Source organism: Corylus avellana, chromosome ca9, assembly GCF_901000735.1.
Source record: "Corylus avellana chromosome ca9, CavTom2PMs-1.0".
In the NCBI taxonomy this organism is placed as follows: Eukaryota; Viridiplantae; Streptophyta; class Magnoliopsida; order Fagales; family Betulaceae; genus Corylus; species Corylus avellana.
The window spans coordinates 7133524-7151196 of NC_081549.1; the positions used below are offsets into that span (position 1 = coordinate 7133524).

The 17673-nt window shown below is 38.4% G+C and overlaps 1 protein-coding gene across 3 annotated transcripts; it reads right to left on the reverse strand.

Moving 5' to 3' along the window:
• Positions 1–5: 5 nt before the first annotated feature.
• Positions 6–15470, reverse strand: LOC132191345 (ABC transporter G family member 22-like). 3 transcript variants are annotated; one of them, XM_059606305.1, is made up of 12 exons: positions 15384–15470; positions 15163–15208; positions 14505–14889; positions 11829–11899; positions 10851–11086; positions 4053–4208; positions 3682–3865; positions 3122–3430; positions 2205–2492; positions 1057–1341; positions 866–973; positions 6–559 (listed from the first exon to the last, which is right to left on the reverse strand). In XM_059606305.1, exons 3-12 carry the CDS (start codon positions 14887–14889, stop codon positions 335–337), a joined length of 2247 nt encoding a protein of 748 aa, XP_059462288.1. In that variant the 5' UTR covers positions 15163–15208; positions 15384–15470; the 3' UTR covers positions 6–334. The 3 variants fall into 3 exon arrangements, with proteins under 3 accessions (XP_059462288.1, XP_059462289.1, XP_059462290.1); XM_059606306.1 differs by lacking the exon at positions 15163–15208 and having other exon boundaries at positions 15384–15469; XM_059606307.1 differs by lacking the exon at positions 15163–15208 and having other exon boundaries at positions 15434–15455.
• Positions 15471–17673: the final 2203 nt, after the last annotated feature.

Below are 17673 nucleotides of genomic sequence, written 5' to 3' on the forward strand. Positions count from 1 at the left end.
ATCCAGTAGTAAATAGTAGTTGTGATTACACAAATCAAATTTTTACACATAAGTTGTAGTCAATTACAATTAACACAAACTACTGTTTTTAGTAATAAGACCGCCTGTTAACATGACTTTGAGATTTTCCGAGGACATATCTGAGAATTCTTCATGAAGTGAAATTGACTTAAACACCTGTGGAAACATGCAGCACTCTTGATACTATCTATTTGAGATTATTTTTGCTCATCAATGAACCTTGCTAGCATTTCTTGTCACCTTGACACTCAGGTCTTCGCAAGATAGCTCCTAGAGCAGCCCTCCAGATCTATGTTGCTTAGCAGATTGCAACTTATTTAGCTCCAGATTGGAGCTTCATTCTTCTCAAAGAAAGGTATGCCAGAAGACGGTAACCAAAAACCATGGCCACCAGGGCACAGACCTCTGTCAAACCATTGTCTAGTCTCATCCCATTTATGCTGGGTTTAATGTGTTCATACTGCACCTTGAGAAGAAGCTTGTATGTGTGGTAGTTGAAGGATAGATAGCGGATCCAAGAGATGAATATTGGAACTTTCTGCAAAATTGTAGAGAATGTATTGTTATTTCTCCCTTAGATTCATCTAGCAGCTCTTGAGCGTAAATTTTTGTTAAGAATCTTGAACTGTAATATTATGGTGAGGAGATCTTCCTTTTGTTTTGATATAATACAGTATAAATGTAATTGCATCTTGAAGGAAAACTTAATTGTTCTGGCTTAGATCCAATGAAGCGGTTCCTTTATTTATATAGATGAAAGTAAATGCAGATTTTGACTTCCAAGTTTGCATGCTTGACTTCAGACCAATCAAAAAAGTAAAAATAAAAAAACATTCATGCTTACCTTCACAAAGAATCCACCAGCCAGCATGAAGGTCATCACAGTTACTGAAGCCAGAGTTGTTGCCCTCTTTAAGTCCATCAATGTAGCCCCAATAGCTAGTCCAAGTCCCTGTTTTGCAGCTAGTCATATTTAATTGCATACAGTAATTGTATTTATGGTGTCATCCTAATCAGTAGCTACAAGAGGCATACCTGAGCTGCCACGATGCAGAGGAAGATTGTAAGCATGCTTAAGAAAAAGGGTCCAGCACTCCGTCTCAAGCCTGCCATAAAATAGACGACAACATGGAATAGTACTGGTAATATCAGGTCAAGTGGAAGGTCGCTTGTAGTCCTAGCCACAAAATATGCACTTAGTCTATACATGTCGGCTGCTCGTTCTTTGCTCAGCATGGCTCTCTCTTGAGGAAATGTGAAGATTGCTGTGAAGACAGGAAAGAATCCCCAGAAGACACCAATGAAGAAAAGCAGCCCTGCCTGCAAGGAAGGTAGGTTACGTTCTATGTTTGATTGAATATTTCTGTATATATTACTTATAACAAAAAAAATAAAAATAAAATTCTGTATATGCACAAGAACAGACTATACACTTAACGCTTGCATGAGGATGGTTATACTGCAAAACAATTTAACCATTTAAAGTTCTTTTGACTAGGCTTCTTGACATAGTACCATCGAGTAGCTTAATCTTATTACTTTAGAATCTCATTGTTCCCTTGAAATGGAAATTTATGAACGGATTTTACTTCAGATTGCATAAATAGCTTTGTTAGAAAAGAAAGAATCAGAAGTGCCTCTTTCCTTTTTGCTTGGTTTGTTTTCTTTTTCCCTTTTTATTACTGATATGTTTAACCGTCATCTTTTTCAACCATTCTTTGTGGTAAATATGTAGTTTTATAATTAGGCTAAGAAAGTGAGAAATGAAGAAATCTTATGCACGAAGAGAAACAGCTCAGTTCTGAGAACAAATGGATCTATTGATGGCACTGGAGAGGTATACTGAAGTATAGATTGAATGCCTGATATGGCATTGCAAAGGCAAAATGATGTTTGATTGAGTTGGTGGGAACATGTATTGAGTATAAACAGATACCTTATCAGAGTCTATGGAATAGTAACATGAAATGAAAAGTGGGGCTAGTGTAATAAAAAGCCAATTTGCCAATTTTTTGTGAAGAAAGACATGTTCGACGGATTGCTCTTTTTGTACATGTAAAAGCTGTTTATCTTTTTGGTATAGTGACTGCCACGATTGTGGCTTATTTGGTGGAAAGTAGAGGGGAGTTTTGAGTACCATAGAGGTCGCTCAACTTGTATGCTTTAACAAGAAAATGGTTTACCTGTTCTTGCAGGTCTTTGTGGCTGTTACTATCAGACTGCCACCACAGTAATCCCAAGATAATTGCAGTGGAGAGAACTTGAGTGACTCTCAACCAGCTAAAATAGTCATGCCGCCGTTCTTTGATTCCTCTCCAGAACAATATGCAATACTGTTCCCACCAGCTTGCTCCCCATTGTCGCTTTGGAGAAGACACCTTCGATTTTACCTCCTCGTCCAGCGGTATTGGTATCATAAGTTTCTTCTTTTCGGTTTCCGCAACCCGCGTTTCGTAGGCCTCCACCAGATACTGATTTTTAAAAAAATATTCGTTAGGCAGAACCATAGCTTTTGATGTTCCCAGAGGAATCACAAGTAGAACCTGCTCTTAGGACACAACACTCACAATTATGTGGAATTCGATCTTCAGACGAGGAACACTAAATTCCAGTTTTTTTCCACTTCAACATTTATGCAGGGACAAATATATATAGTTTGAGCACTTCGGTATATTGAGGGCTTTTCCTACAGAGGGAAACATTGGGCCGCTCGTGGCAGCATTCACAGTCGCCACTTAATGGGTTTACTAGGAATTTTGTTCCTTTTTCTTTTCTGTCAAAATTGTTTTGTTGGACTGGTGGTGATTCTGGTCACTTTGATCTTATGAAGCAGCCATATGTTTTGAGCATGTCAAGGAGTGCCAATGAAGGGCTTTGGGCAATATGATCATGACATACAATAGATGGTAAAACATGCTTATCGTATAAATGTTTGAATCTCTGCCTGCATACTTCTATAATTGTTGTTTTTGTGGATCAGTCTTTTTTATTCCTGAACCGTGTTGAATGCTGATAATTTGAACACATTTCAGTTTACAAGGAATATAATTTTCTCCTTTTAGTGTCTTTCTGAGTTGGTAATTTTAAAACCAATAGATACCTCATGCACTACGGTGGGAGATGGTTTCCCGTTCCTTGTTTCAGTCTCTGAATGCTCCATTTGAACTCTGTCCTCTAATTCTGATGGTACTGAGACATCGTTTAGGTTTCCATTTGCGAGGTCTAGCAAGAATTCTGCTGGGTTCATGGCAATCAGAGGAGAACATCCTATAGATGAGAAATAAACCATTGCTTCTGATGCTTTTCCGAAGTACAACAAGCTCCCTTTCCCAAGAAGGATTAACTTGTCAAATTTGTGGAAGAGTCTGCTTGATGGTTGGTGAATTGTTGTTACCACTGTTTTTCCAGCCTGCCATAGATTTGGAACAAGGTATTAAATACAATGTCTTGACTTTTTGGGATCACATTGCCCCCATAAATTTCTTGTGATATTAGTTTGGACATGAAACATGCTTGGTTTTCCAAGGTACATTCTAAAGCCTATTCAATTTCAGCATGGATCTGGGCATCAAAGAAATTGACTCTTAGAAAATGTACAGGAGAGAAAATAACGGTTTCTTCCGGCAGATGAAGCTGTTTAAGGACGTCAATGTAAAATACCTCTGCAATGTCGTGTAACATCTGGACAGTCCTTAAAGCAGTAGTAGAATCCAAGCCAGAGGTTGGTTCATCAAGAAACAGAAGGGACGGGTTGATTATAATCTCATTGCCAATACTGACTCTCTTCCTCTCTCCACCTGACACTCCACGAACAAAGGAGCCACCAATCATAGTGTCTTGGCACCTGAGCACATATTTCTCTTACTACATTAGCTTTCAAGAACAAGATCAACTAATGGTTGTTTGCTTCAGCACCCCTTATTTATATCAAAATTCTGTACTCTTACCAAGAGAATGAATGCTCCAATGCTTGATACTTGTACAAAAGAAATCCCAAGATTCAGTGATAGCGGGGAAAGAAGTAAGCTTACCTCTCCAAACCCAGCTCATAGATTACATCTACTGCTCGTTTTTCCTTTTGCTCTTTTGTCAACGTCTTTGGGAGTCGTAGGAGGGCAGCATAAGTCAGTGTTTCCTTCACTGTTAGGTGAGGAAATAGAACATCGTCTTGAGTTACAAATCCTATCCTGCCACATGTTTCACGTTATTATGATGCACGTTTAAGCTTTAATTCCTACATCTTCTCTCCATTTTTAAGTGAAATTGAGAGGAGTTATTTCTCAATCAAGCTTTTACTTTTGTTGTATCTAACAGTATAAATGGTGTCATGTCATTTAAAGACTTTGCAACATGTACACCATTAACTCTTGAAATCTAATATTGAACATGAAATGGAGAGGATTCTATTCCCTCTCCTGATGCTTATTCTAGTGTTCCTTTAGATAAAACTTGAAAATTTAAAGTAGCAAAACCTTTTGTAGGTTCTTAATGGAAAACCATTTTAATTCCTAGAAGGTTAACCAAATCCCTTATGCTATTGCTCTTTCATTTGATCCGACTATTTTGATGATCAATGCCTTTATTTGAAGTTATTAATGTTGAGAAATTCTTGTAACTACACTATTTATGTGTTAGTGCATGCTGGTTATGCATTAGCTGTGCTCTGCAGAAGATTTATATTATACTTTTTGAAAATATAGAGCAAGCAATTATTGACTATTTTCTTTTGACAAAGCAAATAAATTAAGGCATTACAGGAACTAAGTTTATATTCTGACCCATTCACTACAAAACAGGGGAAGATAAAATTTTTGGCTTCATTAAATGTCATGCAAATTTGCTCTCGCCCCGTCAGGATAAAAATCCTCTCCTGTCCCTTCGGCATGTGAGGAGTATTGACGGAGAGCTCTGGTCGTCATTGGAAGCAGGTTGTAATCTGAAGTAGTTGAGTTTGTTCTTCTGTTTTAAGCTCTAGTGTTAACGATGGGATACTTAGGCTATTTCTACGTGGATTCTAAATCGTTTGAGATTCGTTCCGACGTGAACGGAGGCGTTCAATTGGCTGAACGGAGTAAAAGGGTCTCAAGATCAATGATCATGGCATGGCCAACCGTGTTTTGATTGGTGAACGCATGGGATTTTCTGACCGTAGAAGAAACGGTGCATGAGAATTGGAGAACATTTCGCTTTGGCAACTTTGCGTATGTGGTGCAGAGAAGACACAATTCTTATGAGATTTTTTTGGAGTTATCTGAATATGGAGGCAAAGGGCGGAGAAGTTTTGTGATTATCCTAGAGGGTAATGACGGGAAGGGCTAGGTGGACTGCAGGGTTCAATTACGTCGTTTGGAAACGGATTTTGACAAGCAGCGTGCAGTCAGACCGGCGGTTGGAGGGCAGTCGAAGAAGGAACTGGAAGGGCAGCAGGGGGAGGTGCAAATGAGGAAGGTATTGCAAGGAACACAGTGGGCACAGAACCGGGAGTTGTATGCAGAGGTGGTGATGGGGAAGAGAACCAACGAATGGGATAAGATTCTAGCCATGATCATAGAGGAAAATTCTTCCTAAGTGGCCGGAGAACTCATCACCGGTAATCAAGCCGCCGGCAAAGAAGAGACACGGCTGATTTTGGAAAATGAAAAGGACAAGGAGCCATTATTTGCTCACAGTCATGGAGATCGCACCCTTCCAAATATAGAGATGCAGTCAGCTCACGCTTGGGAAGGAAACATTCAGCCGTTGAAAGGGATATTACTTTCCTTAAAAAGGGAGATAGACAGCTGTATGCACAAAATTGAGAAGGGTTGGAGAACATGGGGGGAAAGAATGCAGATGGGCTCTGTGACTAATGAAAAGGTGGGCTCTGAGATACCAATAAATAATACGGATGATGGGCTACATCAAATTCAACCCAAACTGGACCTAGTGGAGAATAGAGCCCAACCCATACAACGGTTCAGGAAAACTTACGGCCGTAGGCGAGCACCCAGGAGATTGCTTCACTGACGCGTGAAAGAAGTTGGCCGGGAAAATCAACTGACGCCGGAAAAGATGCCGGAGAACAGCCGGAGCAGGTCGCCGGAACTGGAACATGGCTTAAATGAGCCAGACCAAGCCGCCCAGACAATCTACGTGGAGAGGAGGACCGGCAATGGTGTTATCCAGCTTGTAGCAAAAGAACAAATGTCGTCGGAGAAGCTGTCAGAGAGTAGCCTGAGCAGGCCGCTGAAGCTGAAACTGAAACTGGGTCTAAATGGGACAGACCAAGCTGCCCAAACCATCTGTGCAGAGAGGAGAATCGGTGATGGACGTATGCATACCATAGAGGAGGACGAGCTAAGCTCTATAGCGTTGGATAGATGCCCGGCGATGGGTATGGGAGGCAACATCGTCATCGGCAGGTGCTATAACCAGCATAGAAGATTCAAACAAAGCCTTCCAGGCCATTGGCCAAACGCTGGAACACATGAATGGAAGTCCGTGGACTCCCGATTTCGTTAATGGTAGACTGGAGATGGAGGAAAAATCAGGCTTAGGCCGAATAGAAACAGAGTTGGATGATAAGCAGTTTGGGCAAGAAATTACGAGGAAGGGGGAACAACTGACAAGGGTAGCTCTAAAGCCTACAAAACATTAGTGGACCCCAATGGATAGTGAGCCAATTGTTTTATCACGGTTAGTGTTTTTCGCTGAAGTGGAAAACAGTCGGCAAGATGATGAAATGGATGCAAATAAGGTAAGCTTTTGTGTGACAAGTCAGCAAACAAATGATGTGTCTGTCCCAAGCACACATCTTGTCACTGGTATGGAATTAATACATTTTGCAGATGAAGATGTGGTGGATTGTGAGCCTCTGAAAGTACAAATGGAGAAAATGATGAAGGGTGAGGAGTTGAATAAGAAAGAGGCATGTGAATGGCTTGTGGAAAGAGTGAAAGGTTTTTGCCATGTTTGTTGGATTGTCACTTGAAGGGCATGAGGAAGAGATGATGGCGATGTTTAGAACTATTGAAGCTGATCGAAAGAATAAAACAAGTCCTCTTGTGATTAACAAAGTAGTGGAACCTACAACAAGAAGCTCCAAAGGTAAATGAGAGTTACAACGTTTGTCATGTTTTATTAATTATGATGGAAAGAAAGGAATTGCAACCAAGGCCAGTGGGAAAGGGCAGGGCTCAATTTGTGGTTTAATGAAGCCAAAAATTTTATCTTGGAATGTAAGGGGGTTGAACTTGGAGGAAAAACGAATGAAAATTAAGGGTCTCATAGGGAAATGAAAAGTGGATATTGTGTGCTTACAAGAGACTAAATTGCAGCATGTAACTAGGGAGATAGCTAGAAGCTTGTGGGGTTATGCACATATGGATTGGTGTTATTTAGGTTCTCAAGGAGCTTCCAGAGGGATTTTGCTTATGTGGGATAGAAGGATGGTGTAAAAGTTGGAGGTTTGCGTGGGGCGTTTCATCATTGCATGTTCTTTTCGAAGTGTTAGTGATAACTTCGAATGGGCTTTAGCAGGTGTGTATCGTCCCAATGATGATAATGATAGGCAGCTATTGTTGGATGAATTGGTAGGTATCATGCATTTATGGGAAGTGCCTTGGTGCATTGGTGGAGACTTTAATGCCATTAGATATCCGAGTGAAAGGGTAGGTGCTGCTCGGTCTTACAGTTCTATGGGGGAATAATCATTGCTGGTCTAGAGTTGACAGATTTCTTTTATCTCCTAGATGGGAAGAGAGGTTTTCTAATGTGGTGCAGAAACGACTACCTTGTCTATTGTCGGATCACTCTCCTATTTTACTTGATTGTGGAGAAAGGAAGAGAAGAGGAGAATACTTCAAGTTTGAAAATATGTGGTTAAAATCTGAGGGGTTTGTGGATCAGGTGAAAACTTAGTGACAATCTTATCAATTTAATGGGAGTCCAAGCTATGTGTTATCATGCAAATTGAAAGCTTTGAAAGGTGACCTGCGACGATGGAATAATGAAGTTTTTAGGCATGTCGGTAAACGGAAGAAGGTGTTATTGGATGGTATAAGGGACCTTGACATCTGTGGGGAAGGTAGAGGATTGAACGAGGAGGAAAGGAGGCGCAAAGATGAGTTATCTTCAGAGTTGGAGAGATTGTTGTTGTATGAGGAGATAAGCTGGGATCAAAAATCTCGGGCTCTATGGTTAAGGGAGGGGGACAAAAATACCAAATTCTTTCACAGAGTGGCAAATTCAAATAAGAGAAACAATGCCATTGAGTCTTTAATTATCAATGGTTCTTTGTCCTCGTAAGCCACTGATATCATGGCGCACATTGTTCAGTTCTATACACAATTGTTCATTGAAAGTTGTAGTCGGAGGCCTATACGGGATGGTTTATCGTTTCAATCTATTGGAAGTGAGGAAGGTTTGTGGTTAGAAAGGGATTTTGTAGAAAGTGAGGTGCTAGAGGTGGTAACGGAGTTAGAAGGAGATAAATCCCTAGCCCCGATGGTTTCTCATTGGGTTTTGTGCAAACATGTTGGGAAATACTTAAAGAAGATATAATGGCTGTTTTCAGAGATTTCCACAACAAGGGAAGGTTTCAAAAAAGCCTTAATGCAACATTTATAGCACTTATTCCAAAGAAAGCAGGGGTGGAGGAGTTAAAGGATTTTCGACCTATTAGTTTGTTGGGCATTGTGTATAAATTGATTTCCAAAGTACTAGTGAATCGACTGAAAAATGTGTTAGATAAGATTATATCGAAGTCTCAAAATGCGAATATCAAGAGGAGACAGATTCTAGATTCAGTTTTGATAGCTAATGAATATATTGATAGCCGGCTTAGATCTGGTGAACCCGGTTTGTTATGTAAATTGGACTTAGAGAAGGCGTATGATCACGTGAATTGGGAGTTTTTGCTATTCATATTGCAACGAAGTGGGTTTGGGGAGAAATGAAAGAATTGGATAGCGTTCTATATTTTCACAGTTCGATATTCAGTTTTGATTAATGGAGAACCTTCAGGCTTTTTTAGTAGCTCTCGGGGTATAAGACAAGGGGATCCACTATCTCCTTTTCCGTTTGTTATTGCGATGGAGGCACTAAGTAGAATGATGGAGGCTACTAAAGCTAGTGGTCTTGTGGCTGGTTTTTCAGTGGGATCAAGGAACACTCCTAGTCTTAGTGTCTCACATTTGTTGTTTGCTGATGACACATTGATTCTTTGTGGGGCCGATGAGGAACATCTCAGAAATCTACGATGTCTTTTTCTATTTTTTGGAGCGGTCTCGAGGTTGAAAATTAACTTGTCAAAGTCTGAGATTGTTCCAATTGGTGAGGTAGAGGATATTGATAGGTTGGCAAACATTTTTGGGTGCAGGGTGGCAGGATTACCTATGAAATATTTGGGTCTTCCTTTGAAGGCGCCTTACAGGTCTATCACCATTTGGAATGATATTATCGAGAAGATATGAAAGAAATTGGCAGGTTGGAAGAAAATGTATCTATCAAAGGTTGGGAGGCTTACACTTATCAAAAGTACTTTGTCCAATCTCCCTACGTATTTCTTGTCTTTATTTCCTATTCCTGTGAGTGTGGCGAATAGATTGGAGAAGATACAAAGAGATTTCCTGTGGGGTGGTCTAAATGAGGAGCCCAAGTTCTATCTAGTGAAATGGGCTCAGATCTGTTCTCCAATGCAAGATGGTGGTTTAGGAATTCGAAACTTACGCACTTTCAATCGAGCTTTATTGGGTAAATGGTTATGGCGATATGCAACGAAAAGGGAAGCGTATTGGAGGTTGGTAGTAGAAGTTAAATATGGGTGTGTGGATGGTGTACCAAGGTGGTGGAGGGCCCTCATGGAGTTGGGATGTGGAAACATATTCGGAAAGGGTGGAAAGTTTTCTCGAAATTTATTACCTTTGGAGTAGGAGATGGCTCTCACATTAGATTTTGGCACGATATTTGGTGCGGGGACCAGTCCCTAAAGGAAGCATTTCCTGCATTATTTCGAATTGCGAGTAATAAGGAGGCATGGGTTTGGGATCATATGTAGCTAGTCAATGGCGTTATACAGTAGAATGTTCCTTTTTCACGAGCGGTACAGGATTGGGAGGTAGAGGTAGTGATGGCTTTTTTGGGAAGTTATATACTTTCCGTAATCGCATGGGGGTGTCGGATTGTATGCGGTGGACTCCTTCTAAACGACATATCTTTGAGATCAGGTCTTTTTTTTTTCGTAAGCTTTCTTCCTTGGGGACATCCTCTTTCCCGTGGACGATTGTATGGAAAGTAAAAGTTTCATTGAAAGTTAGTTTCTTTGTGTGGATGGCGACTCTTAAAAAGATTTTGACCTAAGATAATTTACGTAAAAGAGGTGTCATTGAGGTGTGATGGTGTTGTATGAGCAAGCACAGCAGTGAGTCTGTAAACCATCTTCTCCTTCACTGTGAAGTGGCCCGAGCTTTATGGAGTATGGTTTTCTCTCTTTTTGCTGTGAATTGGGTCATGCCTAGAGGAGTGGTAGACTTGTTAATTTGTTGGCGCGGTTAGCGAGACAATATTTCAGCTAAGGAGGTATGGCGAATTGCATCACTGTGCGTCATGTGGATTATTTGGTAAGAGCGGAATGGAAGATGTTTTGAAGATCAAGAAAGGTCAATGGAAGAGCTCAAAAAGTTGTTTATTCAAACTCTGTTCCATTGAGCTGACGCTTTTAGTGTGCCTCACTTTTCCACTTTCTGCTTTTAGTTGGGCCTTTCTTTGTATACTTCCTGTGTACTAGGGTTACGTCTCTTTGCGCTTTTCGATGAATCACTTATTTAAAAACAAAGAGTTTATATTCTGACCTGCATTTTAGGAACTTGGAATATGGCCGGTCATTGTAAGTAATGGAACCACCAACAGTGGGCTGCCTCACCCTGCCACCAAGCAGATTTAGGAGTGTCGTCTTTCCACTTCCTGAAGGTCCCATCAATGCCAAGACTTCCCCAGGATTCACTGAACCGGTAATGCCATTTAGGATATCCTTCTCCTCTGTTGTTCTCATTCCTTTGAGTATTACCTTGTATGTCACATCTGTGAACTGCAATTTCCAAAATTACAAGAATTTAAATTGGTCACATGTTGTTGCTTTCCCAGTTTATAAAATAATAGAAAGTTATTCATAATATTGCAACAAGCTCACAACAAACAATAATACAGAATGTATAATTGAGGCACAGATATCTCACTCTCTTCAAGGCGTTTCGCCCCACCGTGGAAGAATATTTCAAGAATACACCCTTCTTTACCCTCAAAATAAAATAATCTCTCTGTATGACATGTCATGTATCTTTCCATTCTATATGTAGAGTTATAAAACACCATTATATAGACAGATGCTTACAATTAGAATCAAATATCAGCATAATGGAGAAATAAATAAAGAGGTAATTAGTAACAATCATTTGATTTAATGGGTTTATAAATGTTTAAAGTTTAAGGGTGACTGAAGATTGAACAAGTTATTTACTGTGGGAAAGAAGGTGGGGGAAAGTCTTGTACATAAATATCATATAGGATGAGACTCTGTACAAGACTGAACCTGGCCATGCTATTGCTAGGCATGCATGATGCATGATGTTCTATGGGTGGCGTTGATGCTAAATCAATCTCCATCATGGCCTGTCCAAATACATAGTATAACATCAATCAATCCATGCATGCATATTAACAAACAGAGGTTTGAGCGTACACCGGCACATGCAGTAGCAGAGTGTAAAGAAGAAGAAGAAGAAGAAGAAGCTGCATATATACATGATTAGCAGCCTTTGCAGTGTTGTTACCTTGAGATAAATTGGCAAAGTTGGTTCTGCTTGATACTTCAGCTTACGTGTGCCAGCTTCAAGATCCTCAGCTGTAATCACATGTTGCTAATTAAGGTTAATGTCTGAAAGTTAGATGGTCATCTTTGTTTGTAGTTACCAAAATCCTTCACCACATTACTAATCAATATGGAAACTCTAACCTCATCCTCCTTCTTTTTATATATATATATATAATCAACACCAAGAGAAATGCTACAAACTACACTTTTATTTCACTTAAGTGACTGATACTATCAGCATTTATTAAAAAAAATAAAATTTCAAGACTGATTAACAGTGTGACATTAACAAAGTAGAATCAAAGTGAGGTGCATACTCATATTAAAAAAGGCAAAAAAAAAACAAAAAAAAAAACTAATATTGTTTTTCCCTCACACCTGTCCACATAGCTTTTTATGAAGTTTTTTTTTTTTTTTTTTAAGAAAAGAAAAAGAAGAGTTATTATTGTTATGATTATTATTTTTTTCTGACCCAATTCACCTAAAAATGAATTATTTTTAGATTAAATTGACAACTGTACATTTTCACCTAAAACTATTCAATTATTTATAGTCTTTTCACAAAATATAAATTTGAATAATCGACGTACCTCTTAATTAAATTATGAGATTATGTGTAATGTTTTAATTAGATTTAACCAGAAAGTATATAAAAAGTGAAAAAAAAAAAAAAAAAAAATTGTTAGTGTGAATGTGTCCGTGATTTTAGGCTTTAGCCATGAATCAATATGAAATAGACAAGGCTATCGCTACCACCAAAGAGCTGGAATCCCTTCCAGTGTCGTATTTAGGTAGAGCTATTAGCATTAGTCATGCTGGGACCAATCATCTTTGTCAATCCATCCCTATTATAATAATTTAGGTAGAGCTGTTATCATTAGTCGTGTTGGGGCCAATCATCTTTATCAATCCATCCCTATTATCATTATTATTATTATTATCAAACCCAAATTTCTTCAGCTGCATTTTGGACCCACTTAATGACTTTCGTTTGTTCCTTACCACACTTGTCCACAAATATGTGATTCAATGGGAGTGTGATGTGAAGGATCCTAGATATTATATATAGGACAAAGTTTTTTAAAAAAATTAAGTTGGAAAAACTTCTTCCAACCCGATGATATATCATATATATATATATATATATATAATAACATGTAAAATTCACAAGAGTCACCGTCACCAAAACTATACCTCTTAATGGTTATGACCCTTAGTTTATTTTATATATCATAACCACTCATGATATATAAAACAAAAGAATGAGTGGGGTTCGTGTCATGGTAGGTAAAATAAACCACGTGGCGCCAAATAACAAAAAGGTGTAACTAAAATAAACACCACACACTTCACTTGAGTGTTTCTTTCTCTTCTTTAATATCAACCTACGAAAGTGCGACCCTTTGACATCACAAAGTGTCACACCAAACTGCCACTACTTTTGCTCTTTGCTTCAAAAAGAGAAAAGGAAAACGAGAAGTGATTCTTTTCCATCTCAATTGGGATAGGCAACCAAACAAGCATCAAATTACGGATAAGGGTGATATCTCCAAAATTAGTTGGTATAAAAGTTTATATACTAATGATTAATATTACACTACGCTTTGGAATTCGACGTCCATGACAAACCACTGTATCCCATAGATTACTCAGTTTGATACTAAATAATACAGACTTATGATAAACTCATTCTTAAAAATCGACAAAAACTTATATATACATAGTTAAGATAATATTCAAGTCCTGTAAGATAAAAAATAACTACTGAAATTCAAGCAACTTAAAAGAAGGTTTACGTGATTTATCTGCTTTAGACAATTTAAAATGCAAAACCTACCTATTTTGAGTAAGTGAACCCGACAACCGCTCTCTTAAATTGTCCAAATTAAATCTTTCTAAAAAAAAAAAAAAATCTCTTTACTCAAAATACTTGGGTGACTATACCCATATGGTTAAATTGATATAGGAGTTTTTGTTGTTGGACTTCTTAACCCAAAACTTCCCAATGAATGAGTAAAAAAGGTGGCCAAGTGTTGGCTTTTGGAGAAGTGGGGGCCATTTCCTCACCGGGATCACATTTTATAGGTCGCTATGAACCTTTTTTAAAGTCATAAAACGGCAGTTTTCTGTTCATTTTGTGGAGTGAAATAAAAGTTGGGAAACTCCCTCGGCACCTTGCCTTACCTTTTTCCCATCATCTCACATCAATCATTTGCTCTACCCCCCACCTCTCTTCCTCTTCAATAAATAGAAAGACCAAAATACCCCCACCACCATGACTATTAACCTTCCTATCTCAAACACTACCGTTTCGGACAAAAAGTAGTTGAATTTTTAGTGTAAAGCATGCAAGATGGAAAGCAAAAATGGAAAAACGCACAAACCAAGTGCTATGAATAGTAATGCCCAATAAATCAATCGTGGAATGCAGGCACCAAATGATATATAGGTGCTGTAGCCAATGTTAAGTGACCTCATGGCCACCGGCTTTTGAGTGGGATAAGGTTTTTTTTTTTTCGATTCTATTAAATTGACATATATTTTTGAAATATATGATTTTTAAAACTAAAATTATGTATTTTTTAAACGTGTATCAATTTAATAGATTAAATTGAAAAGAATGCACGAGACTTACGGATGTCATCGTCGCTAAATGGCTTGGAGTCAGCTATCTCATCAGGGGGCATGGTGAAGCCGGTGAAGGAGAATGAGAAGCCCAAGCTCGCACTAGAGGCTCTGCTGAGAGCTGCGCCGCTGCTCACTTCATCGAAGTCAAACTTCATTTGGGCACTCCTTGACTTCCTAATGTGTGTGTTTTTCCCGATGCTACTAGTGCGCCCCGGTGATGCCACCATCAAGCGCCTGCTAGACTTTCTTGAGAGTGTTCCGCCACTCTCCACCGCCGCCGCAGCTCCCAAGGCCTCGCTCGACGGCGGTGACTTAAACGCCGCTGCCAGCGTCTCCACCACCGATTGATCGGACTTTGTCCTTGCCAACCCGGATGTATTCGTCTTCTCCATCTTGATTATTGTGAAAACATAGCAAACACCCACAAAACAACACAAGACTCATAATGCTGCCGTGCCAAATTGGCAAAACAAAGATAATGTAATTATGTAATACGTGTGTGGTCCGAAAGTTGCCTTCCCTTTCCACTGTCGACATGCCAAAACTATATTTTATATATTAGAAAAGCTCACATAATTTACACTAAGATTAACTTCACAATGGCATGATAATTAGTATATATAGATAGCTAAAATGGCTTGGATGTGTTAATTAAGTAACCATACCCAAATGAGGCTTAAGGCATATAATTCAATCTCTTTTGCAATCTCCCTACAAGAGAGAGAGAGAGAGAGAGAGAGAGAGAGAGAGAGATCATACACAGTATACCAATTATTATAGGAGAAAAGATAGTCCAAAGATGATGGCTTTAAAGTAGCATGATATAATTTGAAGATTATATATATATATATATATATATATATATATATAGGTTGATTATCCATACCTTTAAGCTAGGAGTAAAAGGGGAGGTCTAGAGAGAGTAGAAGAAGAGACCTCAAGAAGAAAGCTGTATCTGCAGGTGTGATATTCTCCAACTACAGGCACCCTCATGGTGCGTCCACTTCTTATAAAGAGCAAATTAAGAGGAAAGCGCTAAGTTACCAAAACGCCCTCCCACTTCTCAACAAATTAAAGAAGTGCTCCCATAATTGTGATTACAACTTGACGGACGACATAAGGACATGATGAGGATGATGATGATGAGATCTTGCCGTACACGTGTTTGGACATTTTTTGTTCCTATTTTGCATGGAATTAATTTCTTGATTTTTTGTTTTTTGTTTTTTTGTTCACGTATATATAATATTATTATTCATGACGTCAATTAAGCTTGGAGTAATCAATTAGAATGCTTTTGACATTAATGATTTTTAAACTTATTAGAGCCATTGATGTGGCTCCTAATCAAATAGCCCAGTTCGAGACAAGAAATATGGAATTTGTTTGCTATTTCGGAGGGCCTGCATGTTGGAAACATGAGGCCTTGGTTTGATCTCAGATTGCCTGTTCAACAGGGAAGAAGCACAAGCTTTGGAGTTTTCTTCAAACTCATGTGCATATATGTTTTTCCTTTATATATATATATCAAGTTGATTTGGCTATTTTTGCCATTATTACGTGGACAGGATAATGAAGAAAAATGATGTATAAAATAATGTTCTCGTCGCGTCATCCTGATATAATTATTGTCGTCATCATTATTTTATTTGAAAAATGATTTTATTATTTATATATATATACATACACACACGCAATATTCTATCAAATTTTTACAGGAAAATACTCGATATCGTATGAATTTACATGTGGTAATTAATTAATGACATTATGATGGCTCTTGAAGAAAATTGTTCATGAAATTTCAATGGAGTGTGTACAATATCTACATATATTTCAAGGATAGTGGTATTTAATTAACAACCCTAATTCTCTTGTAGATGAAGTTCATCAGCAATTATGATGTCTCTAAGAATGTTGCTAGCAAAGCAAATTCATAAAATGGCATGGATTTGACAATGTTTTAGTGATCTTGCAAGGGAAAACAAATGAAGCTAGCAAGGGAATTAATGAACCTCTCTCATGCTCTTGTCATCTTTTAATATATATATTGGAATACTTTCTTATAAATAGTGATGATGCAGTTAATCGCACGGTCAACCTCACAATAAACGCCTACATAAAAAATGAGAAAGAGGTCGGAGATCGGAGATTCTGTTCTGCATCCACTATCTGCTTGTTCGCATAGGTCACAGGCAGATTTTAGCCCATAACTCCATGCAAGTTGATATCATATCTGCTATGCAGAATATAAGGTGGATATATATATATATGTATATTAAAGTTAATTAACAACACAAAATAAAATGTATAATAATTAATTTGGTTAAAGAAGAGAAAAGGGTATAATTGTAATGTAGGGCGAGGAGAGTCTTTTGTTGAGGATGAGTGATTGACGTTGATGGGGCACTGAAGAAAGAAGTGAGAGCGGACAAAATGTCCTCAAAAGGACAATTTTGGTGGATCCTGATGATATGGAGCTCTCTGTCTGATGGATGGTGGTCGGTCACCCTCGGTCGTCCACGACGACTTGTCGTGCGTGGCATTTTCTTTTAATTCAAATAATTCTATCGTCAATCACGATATTAATCTCAATTATTTATTCATGTATCAGAATTATCCTCTTTAATCAGAAAACGTACTGGACATTTACCAATATATATATATATATATATATATTGGTAAGGCTACTTTTGGTATTGGCGAGGTTAATTATAATATCCGAATTAATAAATACTTGAGCTAATAATTGTAAATGACCAGTACGTACGTTTTCTGATTAAAGAGGCCATATATATATATATATGGTAAAGGAAAATTGATTATTTTCATTATTTTTTAGTATTTTTATTTGATTTACTACCTTCTTTATGAATTTTTTTAAAAAAATTAATCTTAATAATAAAAATAAATAAATAAATGTAATGGGAAGCCCACGTAAGAAGAAGAAAAAAAAAAAAAAAAAAAAAACAGAGATATTTCTGTCTTTCACTAAAAACTGAGAGGGCCGGGGCGGTGCCGCCCCTTGTAGGGCAAGCCACGTGACAAGGACGTGCCGGTGAGAGAGTGACGGAGACGGGCAGCCTTTAGGTCCCAAAAGGATTGGGATTAACCCGCCATTTCTTAAAAAAAGCGACCAGCTTAGCCGTCATTCCCTCGCCACGCGTACAGTGAAG